Source organism: Trichoderma gamsii, assembly GCF_001481775.2.
Source record: "Trichoderma gamsii strain T6085 chromosome Unknown Scaffold_14.2, whole genome shotgun sequence".
NCBI classification, from domain to species: Eukaryota; Fungi; Ascomycota; class Sordariomycetes; order Hypocreales; family Hypocreaceae; genus Trichoderma; species Trichoderma gamsii.
This window is the reverse complement of record NW_020171351.1, coordinates 796,569-819,270: the sequence shown is the minus strand read 5'-3', so window position 1 is coordinate 819,270 and position 22,702 is coordinate 796,569. Positions and strand designations below refer to the sequence as shown.

Below are 22,702 nucleotides of genomic sequence, written 5' to 3'. Positions count from 1 at the left end.
GCCGCCGGGCTGGAATAGCCCGCTTTTAGTTTTTATCTCCTCAATGAAAAGCAAAAAAAATCTTCTCACGCTTGTTTTTGAAAGATGCAGTTAAGCGCCGGCGCTGCTAGTCTTGAACCCCTTTTCTAGGCGGTTGCTAGTGTAGATGGAGCTCTCCCCACGATCTTGCTTTGGATAACCTGTAGCGGCAGACTGGAATTAAGTGCGAGACATGAAAATGGCAGAATAAGGGACTGCTTTGTGTTTTATTCAGATGGAGTGCAAGTTAATGGTCATTTCTCTTGCAGCCCATGGAAACGACAGCGACACGTGTTGTTACAGAACTACGGCTCTATCCAGCCTTGCTTATACGTGGTGTGTGTTAGTCCTCCCATCTCCAACATATTGATGTCCTTCCACCCATAGGTGGGCACCAGCGTAGCAAGCGAGTCGTATGGCTGAAACAGTCAGACTGTCTTTTTTTTTTTAATCGGGTTCGCCTACTCCATCGTGAAAGGGACTTTTTTTTTTTTTTCCTCTCTCGCTCTATGTTTTTGGCGCCTTGTGTGGAAGACAGCTTTGTGGAACCTGACTGTGGCGGTTTCATCTTCCGCCATCTTTTTTAGGCCGCCCGCACATATGTACAGTCCAGCGAATCCAACGCAAGAGACTAGAGCTGGGGCTCGGGAGGTGCGTGCCACTATAACCCTATTTGATGCCAATCTAGACGAGCTGTCATTGCCCGTTGATAGCATCCTAGCTTCTTGGTTGGCAACCCAAGTTCCGACATAAGAGGCGAGGAGATTATTTTGCATGGCGGTAGACTGTATGTATCGAGAAGCTCAATGAAAGAGCCATGGGGCCTTCAAGTCAAAGTGATACAATATATGCCCAACCTGGGTCTGGCCTGATATATTATGCTGAGCGTTTGTAGTCGATTCAGCCTATCTAGTACAGTTTATAAGCGAGAGGAACGCCTAATATCAAGGAGACAGAGTGACGAGAAATTAACTTCGACGAGCTTCTAGCCAAAACTATGTTTTTAACTTTCATTAAAACAACCCTATTGTCCTCTAATTGTAATATTAATTAAACTTTTTGAACCAGAATTAGTTGAAACACACACGTTATTTTCACTCTGATATCTATAGAATTGGCTGTGCAGCTAACAGATTTGGCATGTACTAATATGTAAATCTACCCTGGATTCGTCTGGTTCGATTTTGAGGCACACATAGTGGTAGTAGCCATCCTGAGATGCAGATAGATTGATGCTCTAAGTAACAGGAAAACTTGCCGCCAATAAGATATTTATATATTTCTCTATTAGACAAGCCTTGAAATTGCAACACGTCGTAAATTGGTAACTTTCAAGACTTACATATACCCTCAGAGAACAAAGAAGAAAATCTTTTATACCATCATTAAGTCGTAATTACTGTGTAAGTCTGTGTCCAAGTGCCTAAAAATATCCCAGCAATATGGCGCCAATGCAGTATACTAATCCCAGATCCCCTTGCCGCCGTATACGGTTCCTATTTGCATCCGAGAGTCGTTCTTCGCTGAAACCACCTCTACGGTGTTCTTGGTCTGGTCCTTGATAGACATCCCATACCGGAGGGCTCCCTCTGAGAACACGTTGCCGACGTGGAACCGCGCCGCGTCTTCCAGCGTGACGTTGCCAGCAGTGTTGCTCCCTTCAATGAGAGCCACCTTGCGCTCCAACGCTTCCTCCAACACCGGGTCAATCTCACTGGCCGCATCCTTGAGCGCCTTGAGACTCGGCTCGTCATTGACTTCTTCAATCTCAAATTCCACAACTTTCTGACTAGTCGTCGTCATCTCAATGGGGAACAGCTTTTCCAACTCGTCAACCCAGGATAAGATCTGGTTGATGATGTTGTCGAGGCTTTTCCCGTCATACAGCGCCCACGCCGATTTTTTCAGTATGCCCACGCTTTTCTGTCTCCGACGGGAAATCTCTGCGCAGCGATTGTGCAGCCGCTGGAATAAAGGGCTCATGTCGTTCTTGTCATAAACCATCAGCTCCTGTGTATTAGCGCGCTTTGCGTATCTTGAGGATTTCTCCCGGGCAGACTTGAAGCAATATTCAATGTCCCCGAGAATCCCCAATGCAGCTTCAACTGCGTCATCAGCCGGCGGGGCAGACGTGAAGCGCTCGTCGCGGTTAACTCCAACAGACTCGCCCCATCGCCCCAGGCGAGTCTTTGCAACGTCTAGTTTAAGTTGGCATCTCTCGTAGTCCTGCCCGAAATGCCGGCCGAGCTGGATGTACTCGAAAGTGTCGACGCAGTTGTTAAAGAGCGCCGCAACGCTCAGTGCGCCGGTGACGATGCCAAAAACTTCGGCCATTATCGAATGTTTAGGGTATGCAAAGTGAGGTTGCTGTATAAGACGAAAGGAGCATAGAGAACATGAATTTGCTGATACTTGACGAACTGTCATGACCGACACATTTATAAATGGCCGCGGCAAGGCAGATTCCCAGCCCCCATGCATCCATAACACAGCCCTCAATTCTTCTAGTCGCCCTTCATACTCGCTGCGGCTATATGGTGCTTGTCATTGGGCGTTATAGTAGCCGCGCGGGGTTTGCAGCCAATTACATGTAATCCATCAATATCCTTGTCCACAATGCTCAACGCTGCGATGCTGCGGTATTTTCTATCCCAGAGAATGGCATATAGGTAGATATATATATATCACAAGGCATAATGATACGATCCCAGATTTGCGTGCTTGGGAGTGTGCGGACATTGAATTACTCTCAGGCGAGCAATCGCCAGAATTGAGATTGCAGCAGCATGGCAGAGACTGTGTCGTCGAATATCCATGTCGGTTATGTCAGCCTCAAAGACAACGCAAGGGCCCATATCGGGAACGTGGTGCATATCCACCAGGCTGAAGACCGTTGCCTTCCTGACCTACGAAACACCGACCCCCGCGACGATAAAGCTCGCATTGAGGCGATAAAAGGCGGCCTATTGGAAGACTCATACCGTTGGATCCTCCAGCATAGCGATTTCCAACAATGGCTCAACGACAAACACAGTCGCCTGCTCTGGATCAGAGGCGATCCCGGCAAGGGCAAGACAATGCTGCTCTGCGGCATTGTGAACGAGTTGAACAAGATCGACGCACAGCTTTCCTACTTCTTCTGCCAGGCATCTGATGAGCGTATTAATAGCGCCACGGCTGTGTTGCGAGGCCTCATCTACTTGATCGTGGATCAGCAGCCATCACTTCTCTCACATGTGCAAAAGAAATACAAGGATGTGGGAGATGCACTTTTCAAGGATGTAAATGCATGGAGTGCATTGTCAGAGATCTTCTTGAATATTTTGAAAGACCTGGACGCAAGCGTGCAGCAGACTTACATAGTCATCGATGCACTTGACGAGTGTGTCACTGATCTACCAAAGCTGCTTGACTTCATCGCCATAAAGTCTGCCGTCTTTTCTCACGTCAAGTGGATAGTGTCTAGTCGCAACTGGCCAGACATCGAAGAGCACCTTGCTATCACTCAGCAAATAAGCCTCCGTTTAGAGCTCAATGAAGACTCCATCTCTGCAGCCGTTAATGCGTACATTAAGCACCAAGTTGAGTGGTTAGCGCAGAAGAAGCGGTATAGTGAAACTACAAAGGATGCCGTTCGGCAGCACTTATTGTCCAATTCTAATGACACGTTTCTCTGGGTGGCCTTGGTGTGCCAGAATCTAGAGAAGATGACGTTGAAGAATACCATCCAACAGCTACATGAATTTCCGCCCGGACTCGATTCATTATACAAAAGGATGATGCAGCAAATACACAACTTGGAGGATGCCAGCGATGTTCAATTTTGCTGTCAAATTCTTGCAACTGTGTTGCATGTCTATCGACCTATAACAGTAGCTGAGCTCGGCATCCTCATTAAGTGTCCAGATGCCGAGTTAATCCACAAGGCCATAGGATTTTGCGGTTCATTCCTCGCTGTGCGAGACAACCAGGTTTATATTATTCACCAGTCGGCTAAAGACTACTTGAGTGGCGATGCAGCGTCTACCTTGCTCCCTAGCCCTGCCATCATTCACGGCGTCATTCTCTCACAGTCAGTGCAAGCTATGTCCGTTACGTTACGACGGAACATCTATAATCTCAATTCTCCTAGTCTCTCAACCAACGAGATCAAGGCACCAGATCCGGATTCGTTAGAAGCTATACGCTATTCCTCTATTTACTGGATTGACCATTTCTGTGATATATATAATCATAATGATGGCCAATCTCAGAAACAGGTTGATGATGAAAAGTGCCAGTTGGTTCTTTCATTCTTTCGAAAGTACTTCCTCTACTGGCTCGAAGCTTTAGGTCTTCTGGGGCACATAGAAGATAGTGTTCTTTCAACCATAAGGCTAGGGAGTCTACTGAAGGTAAGATAATAATAATACTATATTTTTTATCGTTAGGAATGAAACTGATTAATGCAGGAACAATCGTCAAACAATCAGTCTCAAGAGCCAATTCAAGCTACAGGGCGGCTTCACTCTTTACGATCAAGATTTAAGAGCCTATCAGTAGTGAGTGTTTACTAGGTATATCAGTGTCACAAGTGAGACTTAGACTAACTAATAAAGGGAAACCTGCCGGGCCGTCAATCTCCAGACTACCGCACGCAGTTACTGGAATTTATAAAAGACTCACAGAGGTTTATATGGCGGAATAGTTCACTCATTGCAAATAATCCACTCCAAGTCTATACATCAGCGCTTATTTTCAGCCCCTTAAACAGCTTGATACGAAGACTATTCCAAGAGGAGGAGCCACAATGGGTGAACATTACTCCTACAGTTGAATATAACTGGAGCCCCTACTTACAGACTCTGCGGGGCCACGACCATTGGGTCAGAGCGGTTGCTTTCTCACCAGATGGTCGTTATATCGCCTCAGGGTCAGAGAACAAAATCATAAAGATCTGGGATGCAACAACGGGGAAAGAGCAGCACACCATTCAAGGCCACAAACGCGCAATTGCATCACTTGCCTTTTCGCCAGACGGCCGCTACCTTGCATCTGGCTCAGAAGATAAAACTGTAAAGCTCTGGGATACAACAACAGGAAAAGAGCAACGAACCATTCACGACGGCTTAGGCTGTTTAGTTACATCGGTTGCCTTCTCATCAGATGGCCGCTATCTTGCATCAGGGTTAGGCGATGGGACTATAAAGGTGTGGAATGCCAAAACGGGCGAAAAACACCAAACACTTCGAGGTCACACACGTTCAGTTACATCAGTCGCATTTTCATCAGATAATCACAACCTTGCCTCCGGGTCAGAGGATAGAACAATAAGGATCTGGAATGCGATGACGGGCAGAGAGCAGACAATACTTCAAGGCCATGAACGTTTAGTTACATCAGTTGCCTTTTCGCCGGATGGCCGATATCTCGCATCAGGATCAGAGGACAAGACTATCCACATCTGGAATATGAAAACAGCCAGTGTTCATCAAGTCCTACAAGGTCATAGCGATACAGTTGCATCAGTTGTCTTCTCAGCAACTGGCCTCTATCTCGCTTCAGCATCAAAGGATAAGACTATTAAACTATGGGATATAACAAAAGGCACAACACAAAGCTATCAGGGTCATAGCCGTGCAATTAACTCGATTGCTTTCTCAGCTGGTGGCTACATTGCGTCGGGATCCGATGATACAACTGTAAAGATCTGGGATACAACGGGCAAAGAGCAACAAATCGCGCATAGTGATACTTCACTAATTTCTTTCTCACCAAATGGCCGCTATTTTGTGACAGCAACACGGGAAAAAAATCTCAGCACATGCACTTTAAACTTTTGGGACACAATAGGCAATAATCGGTATATCCTTGGAAGCCATGGCAACTGGATTGACTCGGTTGCCTTTTCAGCAGATGGACGCTCTCTCGCCTCCAGATCGGCTGATACTATAAAAATCTGGGATGTAAGAGGCAAAGAGCGACTGACGCTGGAGGGACACAGTGCTACAGTCATGTCAATTGCTTTCTCAGCGGATGGCAGATACCTCGTCTCAGGGTCATTTGACAAGACTGTGAAACTTTGGGATTTGGCAACAGGCCAAGAGCAGCAAACCTTTCGAGGTCATGTCTACGCAGTTTGGTCAGTTGCCTTTTCTGCGGATGGCTGCTACATCGCTTCAGGCTCATACGACTATACTATAAAGATCTGGGATGTAAGAGGCGAAGAGCGAATGACCCTAAAGGGTCACAGTGATATAATCACTTCAGTCGCTTTTTCATTAGATGGCCGTTACCTCGCCTCAGGGTCGTATGACAAGACTATAAGAATCTGGGATACGGCAACGGGCAAAGAGCTGCAGGTACTTGAGATTGGCACTGAGGTGCATACTACATCCTTTGATGTTACAGCCTCGTGCCTTTACACTGAAATCGGCCTGATAAAATATAATAAGGAACATGGTATTAAGGCCCAACCTATGATGGCAACTCAGTGTCTTTCTCCAGATTCAGATCCGGCCAAGGGCCAGCATCAACGCCAACCCAGTACTGACAATACTCAAAAGGCAAACTACAAGTATGTTGGCTATGGAATAAGCACCGACAAGTGTTGGATCACATGGAATGGGCAGAATATACTGTGGCTTCCGCCAGACTACCAGCCTTCCTCCGAGTCGGCTATCGGTGGCTATGGACCACACAATCTTACGTCGCCAGAGGAGCCGTTGGCAGATATTAAAATTGCAATGCGTAATGATTCAGGAAGGGTGACGATGGTTAGAATGCCTAGGTCGGGGCCATATCCCTCAGTATAGTCTTCTTTTTTCTCTGCAAAGTAGAAGATTCTAGGAGACTATGTAGATCTTCAGTATTTCATAAGCGGGTGAAACGAACTTTATCGCATGATGTTGTAACTCAGGTGTAAGCTGATATGTGCATGACACCAAAGCTGATTCTTGGTGGAAACCACGAATGTTGACATTATCAACGCTCAAGTTTGCTTGTGATGGATTCTAGCGGAGGAGACTTCAGTACCTACCTCTTTGTAGTTAAAAATCTTGGCTTAATGAGGCTATCCGAGCGTGACTTAATATGCAGTCCACAAGAGTGTCTTCAACTCGCAAAACATCAGAGAGCAAATCGAAGAGTTAACCCCCAGATTGGTTTCCTAATTCAAATATTGTTGGTTGGTCGATGTGGGCACAAGTGCTCTACTGCACTCGGCCTATCGTCTAGAATACTTCCCACCAGTTCTTTTTTCGAAAAAGAAAAAGCTACTAGCAAATACTAGTACAATGAATAACAAAACAAACGTATTTCATCCCTTTCCCAATGTTGAGATTAGCCCGGCGCTTTCATAACCATAATACAGAAAATATTTGTTTTTCTTTTAGACCCCGCTATGCGCCGTGTATGTTCATCTTATAAAAACAATAAAAACCATGTTGAAATGTGGTTCTCCCTTTGAGGTGATTCAAAGTCTAATGATGTCGTGATATTTACTTTGTGTAAGTGAAATGTTTGAAGAAGGAAAAAGTTCGAGACTCTCAAAGAATCCTCGAATGTAGCCCATGTCTACTGATTTAGGCAGAGTTGGTGGTGTCCTCAACAGGAGGGCAGGTGCAGAACAGGTTGGTATCACCATATGCTACAAAACGAGGTTAGTAAACAGGAAACATGTATTTTTAGCAGTAAGGGGAAGCAGGTAAACTCACTATCGTCTACACGTCCAACGCTGGGCCAGAACTTCTTCTCGAGCAGATACGGCAGCGGGTATGCGGCCTTCTCTCGCGAGTAGGGTCTGTCCCACTTGCCCTCGGCATCACCAAGGATCAAATCCCTCTGCGGGTGAGGGGAGTTCTTGAGCACATTGCCCTCCTTGGGTTGCTTGCCCTCTTCGATCTCGCGGATCTCGTTGCGGATGCTGATCATGGCATCTACAAATCGGTCCAGCTCCTCCTTGCTCTCACTTTCAGTGGGCTCAACCATGAGCGTGTTAGGCACAGGCCAGCTCATAGTAGGGGCGTGGAAGCCATAATCCTGGAGACGCTTGGCAATATCGATAGCCTCGATGCCGGCAGTCTTCTGGAAGGGACGAGCATCGATGATGAATTCGTGAGCGCAACGGCCCTGCTCGTTGGTGTAGAGAATGGGGTAGTGGTCCTTGAGGCGGGTAAGCATGTAGTTGGCGTTAAGGAGAGCCACAGTAGTAGCCTTGCGGAGACCCTCGTCACCTAAAGGAACACAGCATTAGCAATAAATCTTTACAACAAGTCTTTTAGAAACTTACCCATGGTGGAGATGTAAGCCCAGCTGATGGGGACAATGCTAGCACTGCCAAAGGCGGCACTGGAAACAGGAGTCTGAGTGCTCTTGTGCGGCAAGTAGGGGATGAGGTGCTTCTTGACACAAATAGGGCCAATACCGGGTCCACCACCACCGTGAGGGATACAGAAGGTCTTGTGCAGGTTCAAGTGGCAGACATCAGCACCCAGAGCGCCGGGAGAAGTCAGTCCGATCTGAGCATTCATGTTGGCGCCGTCCATGTAGACAAGACCGCCGTACTGGTGGACGAGATCGCAGACCTTGCGAACCTGAGGCTCAAAGACACCGTATGTGCTGGGGTAAGTGATCATGATGGCACCTAGCTCGGAGGCGTGCTTCTTGCACTTGGCTTCCAGATCTTCCAGGTCGAGGTTACCAGTCTTGGTGTCGCACTTGACAGGCACAACACGCATGCCAACCATTGCGGCGGATGCAGGGTTGGTACCGTGGGCAGAAACAGGAATCAAGCAAATGTCACGCTTGTTACCAGGCTGCTGCTCGTGATACTTTCGGATTGCTCGGAGACCAGCAAACTCACCCTGAGCACCAGAGTTGGGTTGCAAAGACGTAGCATCCATGCCGGTCAGAGCTGCGAGCTGAGAGGAGGTGGCGTCAAAGAGCTTCTGGTAGCCCTTGGCGCAGCTGTGGGGTGCGTGAGGGTGCATGTTGGCAGTATTATCCGTACCAATGAGCTCCATCTGGGTGGTGCCGTTAAGCTTCATGGTGCAGGATCCGAGAGGAATCATAGAGTGAACTAAAGATAGATCCTTGGACTGCAGGTGATACATGTAGCGCAGCATCTCCGTTTCGCTGTGGTGAGAGTTGAAGACAGGGTGGGTAAGGAATTTGGACTCTCGTCGGACAGAGGCGGGCAGACTCTTGATGAGTTCTTCTGATGACTGTGCGAATCCGGCTTTCCAGCACTTTGAGGAAACATCGAGGTCAGCATCGGCGTGGTTCTTGTACGCAACGGTCTGGAAAGCCTTGACGATGCGGACAAAGAGCTTGAGGGTGAAAGTGGTAGGGACCGCGAGGACAATCTCGTTGGGAGACCAGGATTTGCCGGTGCTGATGCCTTGATCCATGAGCTCACGACGCAGAGAGCGGCAAACAACAGGCTCGTCAAAGTAGAGTGAAACGGTATCGGAGAGGACCTTGCCCTCAGCGTCAACGGAAGCAGTCGCAACATTCAGACCATAGTGTTGAGCAGCAGCCTGGATCATGCGGGCGTGTCGAAGGTTGTTGATGGCCATTTCTCTGAGCTGTTCGGGGCCGTGGTAGATGGCATACATGGCGGACATGTTGGCCAGAAGAGCTTGAGCAGTGCAAACATTGCTGGTTGCCTTTTCTCGTCGAATGTGCTGCTCTCGGGTTTGAAGAGCCAAGCGAAGAGCTCGGTCTCCTCGACGGTCCTTGGAAACACCAATCAAGCGGCCAGGGAGACGTCGCTTGCTGCCATCCTGAACAGCCATGAAAGCAGCGTGGGGTCCACCGTAGCCCAGAGGAACGCCGAATCGCTGTGCGTTTCCAAAAGCAATATCAGCACCCCATTCACCGGGAGGCGTGAGGAGAGTCAAGTTGGAGAGGTCAGTGGCAGCACTCAGCAAGGTACCCTGCTTGTGTGCAAGATCCGCAAGCTCCCGGAAGTCAGAAACACCGCCGTTTGAGTCTGGGTACTGGACCATGACACCAATCAAGTCGTCGCCGAGAGTCTTTATCTTCTTCTGGGCATCCGGCGCAGACAGATCCAAGACCTCGATGTGAATGCCGAATCCTTCGGCGCGGCCATGCATGACCCTAATGGTAGCGTCGTGCACCAAGTGAGAGACAACATATGTCTTTCCAGGTCGCTTCTGTCTGGAGCTTGGCAGGCTGGTCAGGGACATGGTCATGGCCTCGCTAGCTGCGGTTCCTTCATCAAGCAAACTGGCGTTTGCCACAGGAAGGCCGGTCAGATCAGACACCATGGTCTGGAAGTTGAGCAGCGACTCCAAACGGCCCTGGCTGATTTCAGGCTGGTAGGGGGTGTAGCTGGTGTACCAGGCCGGGTTCTCCAAGACATTGCGCTTGATGACGGCGGGAATCTCAACAGGGTAGTAGCCGCCGCCGTTCATCCACACTCGAATGTCATTCTGCGCATTCATGTTCTTGAAGGCCCTCACAACTCCGGATTCGCTGAAGACGCGGGGCTGGATCGTCTTCTGGGGAGGATCCAGCACATCCGCGGGAATGACCTGAGAAATGAAGCCATCCATATTCTCGGCTCCCAGGGCATTGAGCATCTCCTGGATCTCCTCGTCACGAGGGCCAATGTGGCGAGCGCTAAAGTCCTTCCATGGCAGCTTGTTTTCAGCGCGAATCTTCCTCATCTCCTGGTAGGCCGGATCATCCTGCAGAGACTCAAACGGCGCTCGTCGCAGCGCGCCGTTGTCGTCCAAGCCAGCGCCGCGAACACCAGCAGCGCTTTTGGCAGTGTAAGTGAGGCCGCGGGTGGATAAGAGAGACCCTTGTCCGCGAGCGCAAATCCTCGCTTCGTGTCGGGTCAGCGCCAGCGATGGGCGCAGGGCAGCCCCTCGGGCAATAGCCAGCCTGGAGGCCATGGCAGAAGGGAAAACAAAAACGGAAAAAAACAAGTTAAAAAGCACAATCAACGGCCAATTGTGTCCCTCGATGCTTGAGAAAGGAAAATAATAAAGGAGGAAAACAAGGGCAGGGCAACGAAAATTTGAACCGATCCCGCCCGGTTGATAAAAGATTTGCCTCTAATCAAACACCCCCCAGAATGATGCGCAGGTACTTTGTTGGATGGCTATCGAAAAGTTCGTGGCGGATCTTTCGTGGGGCGTTCCGGTACCCGTGACAGCGCTAAAAAGTTCGAAGCCCTCGCCAACGTCGACGGCGTCAGAAGAAAGGAAGATCAAGCATTTATATCTTTTTGCCTTTCTCCTTTCTCCCAATGCGCCGACCGCCGTCAGTAGAGTCAAGCAGCAGAATACCTCGAACAGGCTAGACCAGACGGCAATGCTGTGAGACGGTGAAGCAGCAGCAAGCCAACTGGCAAGTCTCCGATACTGGCTGCATTCACGAGCTCAGGCCAGGGACAGCCGCCATCTTATCGGCCATGACACGCCAGATGGATATCACAGGGGCTCTGCTGCGTCTCCTTGGCAGTCCCCAGGATCCGGATATCGCATTGATAAGCCCATGGCTGCTTGTACCGCATGCGTCCGTCCAAACAGCCGCTCTGGAATACTGGAGTCGACTCCGCAGTCATTTGGAGAAGTGCCGTGCTTGGATGCTTGGAGCATAGTGCGTCACGACTCGTGCCCACCGCGAAAAAAACCTTTGCAAAGCGCGAGCTTAATCTTTCTCCCGAGTTGGAGACTACAGGTTTTGGTTAGGTGATGAGTATCTTCTTCAGGCCATGTGGTCGCTGCCACTGTGCGGTGCTAAAACGATATCGGCCACTGACGGGCCGACGCTGAGCGGTCACGGCGGCTTCTGATTCGCTGCCGATGCTATCTGCCCGTGGAAAAGGCAAATGGTTCCGGGCCTGGGGAAGTTTTTTTCTTTTTTTCTTCTGCCTGCAGCTCCATTTTTTCCATATGATCTTCTCATGCATTAGCACTATCGCTATCGCCAATTACCTTCCTAGTAGCGTCTCAAGCTTTTGCTGCAGAGCCCACAAAAGCATTTCGTAGATTTCTATGTACTACTACCTCTGCTAAATTCTATCACTTGTAACTTCAGCGGCTCTGGTCACGCACTGTACCGCCCTCCAGCCTACGCAAAACTAGCTCACCAGCAGCCGAAGTCGCCCGTCTTTTACGTAACTGTCCAACTTTCCAACCTCGACTAAACAACAACAAACAACAAATCAACCATCACCATGTTTGGAGGATGTACGTACATTTCGGCGCCACCTCTTCCCTTATTGAGACGCGACGGGACATATTGCTGCCGCGTGATGTAATTAACCTCGTTCACAATTGCTGACAATACCCCGAAAATAGTTGCCCCCCCGCAGCAGTCTCCCGAGGAGATTCGAGCCATGGAGGCCGAGGCACTCTTTACCGTCCAGCAGGTCGCTGCTACGGCCTTCATGCTCTACCTCTGTAGGTCTTGACACCGGAAGAATTGGAAATTCTTCGGAATTCGGACTGTACAGGGCACTAACTTAGCGATACAGCTCCTTTTGCCGTCGACATGATCAGCCGCATCTTCTAAATCTCGCCCGAAAAAAAACTCGTATATAGGATATGGTTCTATAAAAACATGCATCACCCTTCGACCTAGTATACCATCATTAAATTGATGTAGCAATGTCAAGGAGATCAACCTTGCCAGTCTCCAAAGCGCATCGCTGTACGATAGATGGTACCCAATTGAGGTTACATAAAAAATTCTGCATCTCGAGTCACTGGAGACGGGACGAATTCGAGGCAAGACAACGATAGAATCGGAAAAGATACAATAAAAACTTCAAATCTCCATTACGAATAGTACGAATGACCGATTTGAAATGGTCGAGATTTCATATATGGTATATATGGCCGATGAAGATGTGCATGCCTTCGAATCCTGTCTTGGTATTTGTCTACCCATTACCGCAGCAGCCTACAATCCTTGAAACAAAAGTCGACTCAAATCCCTCTTGCCTTCTATCGCATTAGAAAAACGTCGTCATGACGAACATCTCACTCGGTTTAATACATGAAAATCCACGAGTCTCCAAATTCAACACCAGCATTATAGCCTCGGTAAAACTCCCTCTTTGCCAACACAATCTTGTGGAATTTCCAAAAGAAACCCCCTTTTTCTCATCGAGACCGTGATGGCGGGTTTCTGCTGTTCTCCCAATCCTGGTAGTCCACGCCCAGCGCCTCCAGCTCCTTTTTCAGGTGTCCGAGCTGCTTCTCGTAATCTTCCAATACCTATAATCGTTGTGTTAGCCAGCCATAAAATTCCATATCCATTGTTCTGGGTACCAAACTCACTCGTTTTGCTCTTGTCTGCGTCTCCTCGTCCAGTCCCTCGCCGTCGGCTCCTGTTGGCTTTTCCAGCTCTTGGCTCAGCTTCTCAGAGTATCCCCTCAAGACAATCAGCCTGCTCCACAGCTCTTCCTCCCTTGCGCTGACCGCAGGGTCTTGCACATCGCGCTCCAAAGCTTGCAGCCTGCTCTTCAGATCGTCCTCATCGCCACTCAGAGCGTAGCCTCGATTCCTCAGAATCTGCACCTTGGCAGCCAGCGCCAGGCATCGATTGGAAATCATCGTCTGCCGCCTCCTGGCAGCTAGAGCTCTGGTTTCTGTCTCCAGCTCGTGTCTCTGCAAGAGAGCATCCAAACAGCCGTTGATCTGATGTAGTCGTGTGTTAAATTCGGAGATGGCACGCTTCTGTGTCTTTAATCGGTCTGCGACGCCTGTGTAACCTGCGCATAGCACGGGCATGAATCCAGGGGCGGGCTTGTTCTGCAGAGCTTCCTCCCACTCTCTAGGGTCTTCGTGTGCTTGGGGTTTGTAGAAGGGAATGTGTGCTTCATCGACTTTGTTGTAGAAGTAGTGCTTGAAAACGCAGCTGGGGCTAGAAGGGTCCCATTTCTCTGTCACGAGCTTCATCTGCTCCAGAATTGGCTTCTGGTCTATTTGCATCATCATGGTGTTAGCAAGGGAAAGAGCGATTCTTTGTATTTGAGACCTACGGGGTGTTTCTTGACCTGGCTGCCACAGAGAGCTAGACAACTGGGCTTGTGACTGCGATAGCGCTGGAATCTGCGCTGCCTGTTGAGGCTGGGACAGCAGCGTGTTTCCTAGTGTCGAGGCCTGCTGGCCTGTGCCTTGGGTCTGGCCAAATATGTTGCCCGCCGTTTGTGTCTGCTGAGCAGGCTGAGCAGTTTGAGGCGCGCCAAAAAGCCCTCCCGAGCCAAGAGGCTTGGGTTGTCCAAATAGCGACATGATGAAGAGTAGATCTAGGACCTCCAGAAATTGCTCGAAGTATAATCTAGCTCTCGAGGAGCTTCGCGAACGGAGTCGGGGACGCAAATCGTATCGTAATTACTATTATAAAAGTTTAATAGCGCTTGATTCGACAAATTGGCTGCCGCGTTGTCGTCAAAATTCGCATGTGTTGACGTTTGGATGTTTTCTCTTCGCTCGACAGGTTTGTTGACTTGCTACAAAATTGCTGCTAGGGTCGCGCTCAGCAAAAGGTACCCTGGTACCGCGAAATCCAGCCTTGCCTACTGCTAGCCAATCACAGCTCATTTTCAGAAGCGGGACACCAGCGTCTTGCTGAGTCATCAGCTTTAATGGCGAAGCTACATTGCACTACTTGAAGTACCTATCATGCCTACTGTATCTGCGCTAAATAACGCGATTAAAGCCAGATCCAAGTATCTTTTGCAAAATTAAACTCTCACTAAGTACTTGCAGAAATCAGTTCAACTGCACCAGCAAGGCTACGGTTGCTGACCCCCCAGCCGCGTTTGATTGGCCAGAGCAACTACAATCTTTCAACTAAGCAGCCGTCCAAAGAACCTCATAGCTCCATTCTCCTACCGGAAGCCTCACAGAGGGTCAAGCAAACATCCGGCAATCATGGCGTCACGACGGTCCCAGTACGTTTCTTAAGCCTCAAAAAGCCGACTGCGATATCATTGAGTCGCTTTGACGTAGCATTGGCAAGTCTCTTTCGGCAGCAATTCTAACAAGTGGCAGATTCCACCAGCAGGTGCTCATCGACACCACTCCTCTTCCCGACAACATCCCCCAGGTCCAGGAGATTGGTGCCTCCTCTGCGCCTCTGCTATCAGCCTCTTTCTTTATCGGTGCCCGATGCCGCGACTACAACGATGATTACATGCAGTGCAAGACCGAGAACCCCGGCAAGGGAGAGCTCAACTGCTTGACGGAGGGACGAAGGGTAACCCGCTGCGCCCAGAGCGTGTACGTTTTCCCCTCTGCCTACGAGCAGGATCCATGATATTCTTTCGCATTGGAGTTGGACTGCCTATGTCCGGGAAGTGGGCAATCGTACGAGTGACTTATATTTGAAGGAGGGGTACTGATGTTTTGGGGGGCATGTAGGCTCACGGATATCAACACACACTGCTTAGCCGAGTTCCGCAAACACTGGGAATGTCTCGATAACCGAAACCAGCAGCTATGGCAGTGCCGCCCTGCCGAGTGGAAGCTCAACAAGTGTGTTTACGACAACTTGGTACGTCTAAACTTTTACCCGATGATAAATCAACACATTCAACGAACCCCACGATTGCTAATTCGAGTCTGGCTTTAGAAACTGGAGAAAAAGATTCCCGATCAGCCCACCAACGTTACTCCCGTTGAGCTGAGGACGAAGCAGATTTTTGCCGATGTGCGAATTGGACCCGGTGATGGCAAGCCTTTCACCGCCGGAAAGTCAGAGGCTTCACAGTAGACAGAGACAAAGAGTTCAAGTTATGCGTCATGTACAATTGTCACTTGAGTCAAAATAATAACTCACCAACATATTGCGTACCACACTTTTCATGATTGGTGCTTGCTTTCATTTTTTAGTGAGAAGGTGTTTTTGAGGGGTCTGCACATCAGAGATGAGAGCGATACATCCATGAAGCCAGTAATCAACATAGAACAGTAAAAAAGTGACGCAGTACACAGGTCAGCTCTTTAGCCAACCAAAATTGGGCTTCGACTTTATTGCGCTCGTTCACAGCCGCATCCACGCAAATCAAGTTGCCTCTTGCAAACTGATTTGTTGGTCATGTTGCAGTCGCTGAGTTGAGATATCACGGCAGCCGTAAAAAAAACCGAGTTATCTCCACCAACATGTTGGTAGTCTGACTGAGCTGCCAGAGTGATGTGCAAATGCTTGGCGTATGCCGAGGCATTTGAGATGAGGGGATACAGAAAACACATGCTCTTTCATGTGAACAAGTATCCCTCACAGCAGCAAAATTTTTATTTCCTGATGACAAGTTGCGTCTGGTTTTGGCTAGGTGATTATTATTACTTGATAACTACATGTGTATCAATCATGTCTATGAGCGATTATCGTGAAGTTCACAAATGAAATGTCTTGACCCACAAGGTCCGTGTATTCTACTTGCTTTTCCTCTCCGCCATTTTGGCGTGATGCAATACCAGTTTTATATCCTGCGAGGCACCATCTAACTTATCAAAATCCTCGATTTCGAAAAAAATTATCGATGTAGTGTGTAACCAAGAGATCGTAGAGATGTCTCCGCGTTCAGTCCTGTTCGTCGCTAGGCGGTATAATAATTCTTAACGAGCGTCCTTGTCTACCAGCAACGACAGCCCTTCGATCTCTAGGATCTGGTAGAGTAACCGAAGTTCTGTCGGAAAAGATGCTTGTGGGACTTTGTAATGTTTCTTCGGATGAGCTGACGGGGGAAATGAGTTTGGTGTCGGACAACAGCGCAGTGGTAGAAACCAGCGTCGCATCCGAGTTTTTTCTACTGCTCGAAGAAGATAAGAGAAGAGATCCCGATGCAGATTGTGTCAGGAGCCATATTTTCTGCTTATCCGCTAGAATCGAGTCAAGACTCTCGATTGTGAGCACGGTATCAACCGAAGGATGCCTATCTCCCTCTCTGAAGAATGCTGGCTCTTCGTCGGCTTCCTCTGTGTCTGGCTCATCTCCATTGCTTTCTTTTTCGCGTTTGTTCTTTCTATATCGTCGGTATGTGATGCAAGCGGTGAGACCCAATGTATAGACAGTCAGTATTACAATTATGGGTATGACAACAGGGGCAGCCCAGGGCAAAGAGTGTCGCGACTGTTGTATTGGTTAACCAACGGCGTTCTAGGAGCAAGAAAAACATCCAAAAACACACACATCAAGGGAGGAAGTCAACTTACAGATTCACTAAGTCTCCAAGGAGGAGAAGCCGTCCAACCCGACCGAGCATCTCGAGAGGATGTGAGCCACAGGGTATACAGCTCATCATCAAGGTGGTCTGGCGTCCACAAACGGGTCGCATCTTCGTTGTTCATGCCATCTAAGCAAAGGCGCTTTGAGTGAGTCTTTATACCCTTAGTCTGGATATTGCTTCTTACTCACCTGTCAAATTTGAGATCAGTTCGAAAGCAGCGATTCCATTTCTGGGATAGGTAATCTTGAATAGCCCAAGCTCTGGAGATAGAGCATCGTCCAAAGACTCGTTCCACCTGATCGTAAATGGACGACCATTCGAAATGCTATCATTCCATTTTTCATTCAGAAATCGCAGACCAAATCCTTCATTCGTAGCTCCAGTGAAGTTATGTGGTTTGGAGTTCATACTGCGAGCTTCCTATGATCATATCGACCTGTGGAAACTTTTGTGAGCGAATTTATGTTGGCGAAGCTGAGAAGACTGGTGTATGAACTCACTCAGGTTTCGTTCTAGAAATCACTGGGACAGGCTGGAACACAATAACTGGAGCATAGGAAGTCCGGCATTAAGTAGTGATTTTCATTATAGTGAGCACCTGGGCGAACAAGTAGTGAGAGAATGGTTGGCTGGCGAGAAGTCTCAGTCTGCAAGGGAGAGCTATGGCGTATTTAGTCATTAAATCAGGAAGTCAAGTGCCGAAAGGAGGGGGAGTGTGAACTGAAAAACGGCATCGCCGGACCTGGTACTATCGTGAAGAGAGGAAAGCAGAGTGGCCGGGGCATAGATTGGGCGGCACAAGGTGCTTCTTTTGCTGGCTAAGGTCACGATGGCATCTCATCGCCTATTAGCTCCTTCTAAAGGGACGCAATTCATTTCACGATGGTTTCGCTGGCATGCTTAGGCAGAGTCAGTAGCATATGTACCATAGATAACTTTGGGGCTTAAGTTAGCGGTACTGCTGGACCGGATTTAGGCGCATCTGTAAACAGGTATACACAATGAATACTTGCAACAAGTTCTCACTCCCAAATATACATAGTAAAAAGAGGTAAATAATTTTCTGTCTGAAAATCCGATAATCTAAAGAAACGAGGTGTGCCGTGGAGAGGAAATGCTGAGACTTCGTATTCTGTCGATGTGAACGGATCTCCTACTGGGACCGAGGATCGAGATAAGTGGTCCCGCATCTTGCTTTGGAGCTGTAGAAAGATCTTCAGTCTTGCGTCAGGATGAACAATGAGTGCCGAGAGTCGACAAAGGATCCGTCGAGTAAACGGCGTAGCATGGGGAAGATCGAACGAATGATCTGCCTGGGAACACTCACAGGCAAGGCTGGGGAAGGCTTGCGGCGGTTGCCCGAGAGCGCGTGAGGGCGAAGCCTGAGTTCTGGTATGCATACAGCATTCCGGAGGCCAGAGGCGCTACCATAGCAGTGAGACAGGGCAATGAGGATGGGCTCGTAGGGGATATGAAGTGTGATGGATCATGAAGGTGGCAAGCTTTGGAGACGATGAAAAGGACAGGCTGAGCAACTGGCCGCCCAAGCTACTACCTGTATCCCAGATCTTGATGCCTTCCAATCAGGTGCAGGAGGTACGTACTCACGTACTCCGTATCGAAGGCTGAAATTGGCAAGAACACGGAAGGAGACGGCAGCAGCTACTCCACAGCACCGCGATGCACCTGCCGAAGCGCCACGGCAGAGCGGGTGGGGCGCTGAGGTTTACTAGCGATAAGGAGCTTCCATTGGCGGGGCAGCTTCAGGCCCTTTTGCTAGTAAACATCAACATCAATCATCACGTTGCCGCAGACCAGTCTCTCTGCAGGATTCGCCGTTCGCCACCCACCTCACATGCGGGCGACTGCAGTCAAAAGGGGCTCCACGCACAGGTGCATGCTCTAGAGTAGTCTTCTGCGAGACCAACTTCTGACAGGCCAAAGATAGCAGCGCACAGCGAGCAAAGCAAGACATCGAGCCGTCTTCCCCAAACGCGAGCTCCGACTCCACATTCTCCAGCGAGACCAGGCTACAAATCGGGCTTGGGCTCGAACTCTGCTTCTCTGCTCCCAACTCCTCCGAATCTCGGCATCGTGAACTCCGGGCCCCCAATGGCTGCCAGGACGGGCCCAAGCGGTGGCGCTGGCGCTTACGCCGACTGCGTCGACTCGCTACGCAGCTCTCTCAAATTCCTCGAGGCCTCTGTGGAGACAATTGATCGTGGCGTGTCGGATTTTCCTCGTATGATGGGCGTCCTCAAGACAGTTCGGGTGTGTGCCTCCTCATCGTCAAATATTCGGTGTCCATTATCGTTGACATTGCTTGCAGCACTACGAACTCATTCCGCAGCCTACACTGGCTGCGGCTGAGGCCTCCCTCCGAGATGAGATTGGACCCTATATTGCCTTTCTGCTCAGCCGTGCCGACGCTCAAGTTGAGCGACAGGAACGCCGTATTGAGACTCTCAAAGCTCGTGCCGACTTGCAACAGGGACGGCTCGCTAGACCAGATGAGCCAGCGCGTAAACCTGCTTCTGCACGGAGTCGACAGCTCCGTGGCGAGGACAAGCTTCGCGCGAGGATAGTACGCCAACGTAAGGAGGCTCTACGCTACGGTATCGAGAGATTGGAGCTTGAAGTGCTCCAAAAAGAAAGAGAATTAAAGAAAACGCTTGGATAGCCAATGAACGCCCGGAAAATAGAGCACTAGGCAACTTGTTCAACGCCCATCGGGCGCTTTGAGTATCCCTCAAAACCAGAAGATTGCTCCCCAGGGAGAGGAGATGAAAGGGAAAAACAGAGAGTCATTCACGCATTCTCATCTCCTTCTATCTTGCAACACCACCACGACACCGGCAAGATCGGCTTTCACGATGCCTCTGTCTCCGCGAAAAGCCTCCCGCATACCAGTCCGATCAGCAGCGCCCGTCCCCCGAATTTGGGCCTTCACAAGCCTGCCTTTTACATACAAGCCCGGTTTGAGGCAAGCAAAACAACATGTCTCGCCCTACTTAACTTTTTTTCCTCAGACTGAGGACAGAGCAATCCCTTAATTTGGGTGTGGTCTAGACCAAGCGCCATGACCTCGTGCCACAGGGCCATCGGGTCAGGCAATCAGCTTTTACAAACACAATTGCAATGCCATACCTCTCCTCCTGGCATGCTTCGTGAGCTTCCGCATTTGGAATACCGCCAGCATGATGCTTGTAACCACTCCCTCAGTGTTACGCCCAATTCAATCTGTGGGAAAGCCTTATTAGCTTAATTTTCAAGTACAAAAAGTTGCGACTACATTGAATTAGAATTCCACTCCCCCTTTCTTTTCAATTTTCCTGAATGCAGGTTGTAATTGCACTAAATCAAATTTCTACTCTGTTTTCCCTTCAATTTTGTCAAATAAAATCTGCAAGTCTACCAAATCAGAATTCTGCTATCCCTATGCAGCTTATTACATGTTTACACATACATTTTCAACCCAGCCTCTCTTCAATAACCAAGTAGAGATAGATTTCCTCTCTCTTTATGATAGCAAAAATCTTCGCAGCGTACATCTTCAAACTTCAAACCTAAAACAAGGAACAACAAGGTATCATTTCAAAAAAAAAAGTTTGTCTCATTCAAACATCGGCCTCCCAATGGCGTTTTGTATTGGGTACACATTTGACGACTCCCTACTTTTTATTTTCTACTACACAGCGCCCGAGTCTCGTATCGCGCCTCTCTCTTCTTAGCCTCTTCAATTTTCTTTGCTTCTGCAGCGTTCTTCCTCCTTTGACCTTTTTTTTGCTGCGAAACTCGCATACATACACGACTAACCTCCCAGCTTCACTGGCTTGCTCAAGGGGGGGAAAAAACAAGCCTGAAAACAGAAAATAGGAAAAATAAAGCAAAACAATAGATCGTAGCCTAAGGAAGACTGAAGAAAGGGAACCTCTGCATCATTGCTGCTGCTGTTTCTTTATTTCTTTCTTTCTCTTTCTGTAATTCCACGCTTAGAGGAAAGGATATCTGATGAATTGAGGAAGAGTCATGGAAAGATGTGGAGGAAAAAAATCATTTCTAGCAGCAGATGGCAGCGTAAGAAGAGTAGGAAATAACATGAACAAATAAAAGAAACGTCTCATACGTTGATAATAAGATGGACAAAAGAAGGTGAATAATAGAAACGTTCAGCTTCCAAAAGCCGAAAAGGGCAAAAAAAAAAAGAAGAGTCAAAATTGAGGTGATGTTGATGCATGCAACCTTCAGTCCGCTGCCGCCTCTTTTGAGTAGACTCGTCCAAATGTACTCCATCCAATATATATCCCTAACCCAATTGCGCAAATTCCTCAGAGTCGTTACTCCAAGGCGTGAATAATAACAACCAATATAGCGGAACCTCAATTCGGCAAGAAAGATATTTCCGCTTTCAGAGCCGTCATAGCTCATAGCAATTCGAGATAGTTGCTAGGTGCAATACCAGTCTGTCCGTCTTTGTTTCGCGCTTGCCACCATCGTCCGCTAACATCAGACACCTCAAGAATGTCGTCCAATTCAAAGGAAATTTCGTTGCCGTCTTTGGGGTCGGCTTTGTAGCTGTAGATGGCCTTTGCTCGATAGGGGTATTCGGTGGGAGGGATAACTTGAGCATCAGGGCCTGTCACCTTGATCTGGGCTGGCCCAAACCCAGGAAGCTGGGAGCCGCGACCTCCACCCATCTGAGAGGCGCCGCCAACAGGTGAAGGATTTTCGAAGCCATTGAGCTGAGCAGATGTATACATTTGCGGTGGTTGGACAGAATTGGACGTCTCAGGACGGCCCATGCCCATGCCCATGCCACTGCCGTAATTGCTCATGGTTTGTCGCTGCATATGAGCAGATTCTTTGGTGAGGGCGAAGGAGTCGAGGAATGCACGGGGTGTAGCAGAGGGCGTCGATCCAAAGTATAAAGTCCAGACGAGCTGTGTACATTACAAGATTAGAATGCGCAAAGCTTTCATAAAAGATATATAGAGTAGTCGGGACGCAACAACATACCACGACCATGGAAAGGAGGATAAAGCCAGCAGCAGCAGCTTCTCGTGCTGCGTCCTTTGAATATACCAGGGAGTTGACCGATGAGGTTACCAGCACCATGCCTCCAGCAGAATATCCCGTAAGTGCTACATGGTAGGTCTGAATCGTGTCGCTACCGACAACATAGAAAACGCCAATGATCAAGAAGAGGCTGAATATGCTTGCCCACCAAGAGAACTTGGGGAATGGGTCGTTTGGCGTTTCTTGGATCTGGCCGATAATGCACCCGACGAAGGTGATGAGCCACGCAAGCTAAAGATGAACCGGTCAGCTTTCGCGCTTACCATATTGACACAAGGCCTGTTGGTAGTAAAAGGGGGAACACGAGATGGAACGCACAAAACCGATTGATGTGGTTGCCAGCGCAAACGGGTCGCCCAAGATGTTGCCACTCTGGAAGCCTCGTCGTCTGTAAATATTTGAGTGCTCCAT

At 48.8% G+C, this 22,702-nt stretch overlaps 8 protein-coding genes across 8 annotated transcripts; 3 read left to right on the top strand and 5 right to left on the bottom strand.

Annotated features, from left to right (window-relative positions):
• Window positions 1–1,479: 1,479 nt before the first annotated feature.
• Window positions 1,480–2,352, bottom strand: TGAM01_v204916 (hypothetical protein; the record flags this gene model as incomplete). Its single annotated transcript, XM_018801391.1, has 1 exon — window positions 1,480–2,352. The coding sequence occupies one exon, from the start codon at window positions 2,350–2,352 to the stop codon at window positions 1,480–1,482; it is 873 nt and encodes a 290-aa protein (XP_018665184.1).
• A 452-nt stretch (window positions 2,353–2,804) lies between these two features.
• On the top strand, window positions 2,805–6,812 carry TGAM01_v204915 (hypothetical protein; the record flags this gene model as incomplete). The annotated part of the gene is made up of 3 exons (XM_018801392.1): window positions 2,805–4,412; window positions 4,470–4,559; window positions 4,617–6,812. 3 exons carry the CDS (start codon window positions 2,805–2,807, stop codon window positions 6,810–6,812), a joined length of 3,894 nt encoding a protein of 1,297 aa, XP_018665185.1.
• Window positions 6,813–7,580: 768 nt separating this feature from the next.
• TGAM01_v204914 (glycine dehydrogenase) lies at window positions 7,581–10,922 on the bottom strand (the record flags this gene model as incomplete). The annotated part of the gene is made up of 4 exons (XM_024549537.1): window positions 7,581–7,645; window positions 7,713–8,231; window positions 8,288–10,076; window positions 10,485–10,922. The coding sequence occupies 4 exons, from the start codon at window positions 10,920–10,922 to the stop codon at window positions 7,581–7,583; spliced, it is 2,811 nt and encodes a 936-aa protein (XP_024405767.1).
• Window positions 10,923–13,142: 2,220 nt separating this feature from the next.
• TGAM01_v204913 (hypothetical protein) lies at window positions 13,143–14,276 on the bottom strand (the record flags this gene model as incomplete). The annotated part of the gene is made up of 3 exons (XM_018801394.1): window positions 13,143–13,256; window positions 13,320–13,963; window positions 14,024–14,276. The coding sequence occupies 3 exons, from the start codon at window positions 14,274–14,276 to the stop codon at window positions 13,143–13,145; spliced, it is 1,011 nt and encodes a 336-aa protein (XP_018665187.1).
• Window positions 14,277–14,918: 642 nt separating this feature from the next.
• On the top strand, window positions 14,919–15,759 carry TGAM01_v204912 (NADH-ubiquinone oxidoreductase 20.8 kDa subunit; the record flags this gene model as incomplete). The annotated part of the gene is made up of 4 exons (XM_018801395.1): window positions 14,919–14,938; window positions 15,039–15,266; window positions 15,408–15,540; window positions 15,619–15,759. The coding sequence occupies 4 exons, from the start codon at window positions 14,919–14,921 to the stop codon at window positions 15,757–15,759; spliced, it is 522 nt and encodes a 173-aa protein (XP_018665188.1).
• An 810-nt stretch (window positions 15,760–16,569) lies between these two features.
• Window positions 16,570–17,623, bottom strand: TGAM01_v204911 (hypothetical protein; the record flags this gene model as incomplete). The annotated part of the gene is made up of 3 exons (XM_018801396.1): window positions 16,570–17,118; window positions 17,202–17,341; window positions 17,404–17,623. The coding sequence occupies 3 exons, from the start codon at window positions 17,621–17,623 to the stop codon at window positions 16,570–16,572; spliced, it is 909 nt and encodes a 302-aa protein (XP_018665189.1).
• Window positions 17,624–18,703: 1,080 nt separating this feature from the next.
• On the top strand, window positions 18,704–19,895 carry TGAM01_v204910 (hypothetical protein; the record flags this gene model as incomplete). The annotated part of the gene is made up of 3 exons (XM_018801397.1): window positions 18,704–18,811; window positions 19,160–19,486; window positions 19,566–19,895. The coding sequence occupies 3 exons, from the start codon at window positions 18,704–18,706 to the stop codon at window positions 19,893–19,895; spliced, it is 765 nt and encodes a 254-aa protein (XP_018665190.1).
• A 1,744-nt stretch (window positions 19,896–21,639) lies between these two features.
• On the bottom strand, window positions 21,640–22,702 carry TGAM01_v204909 (SHO1 osmosensor; the record flags this gene model as incomplete). Its single annotated transcript, XM_018801398.1, has 3 exons — window positions 21,640–22,155; window positions 22,232–22,522; window positions 22,610–22,702. 3 exons carry the CDS (start codon window positions 22,700–22,702, stop codon window positions 21,640–21,642), a joined length of 900 nt encoding a protein of 299 aa, XP_018665191.1.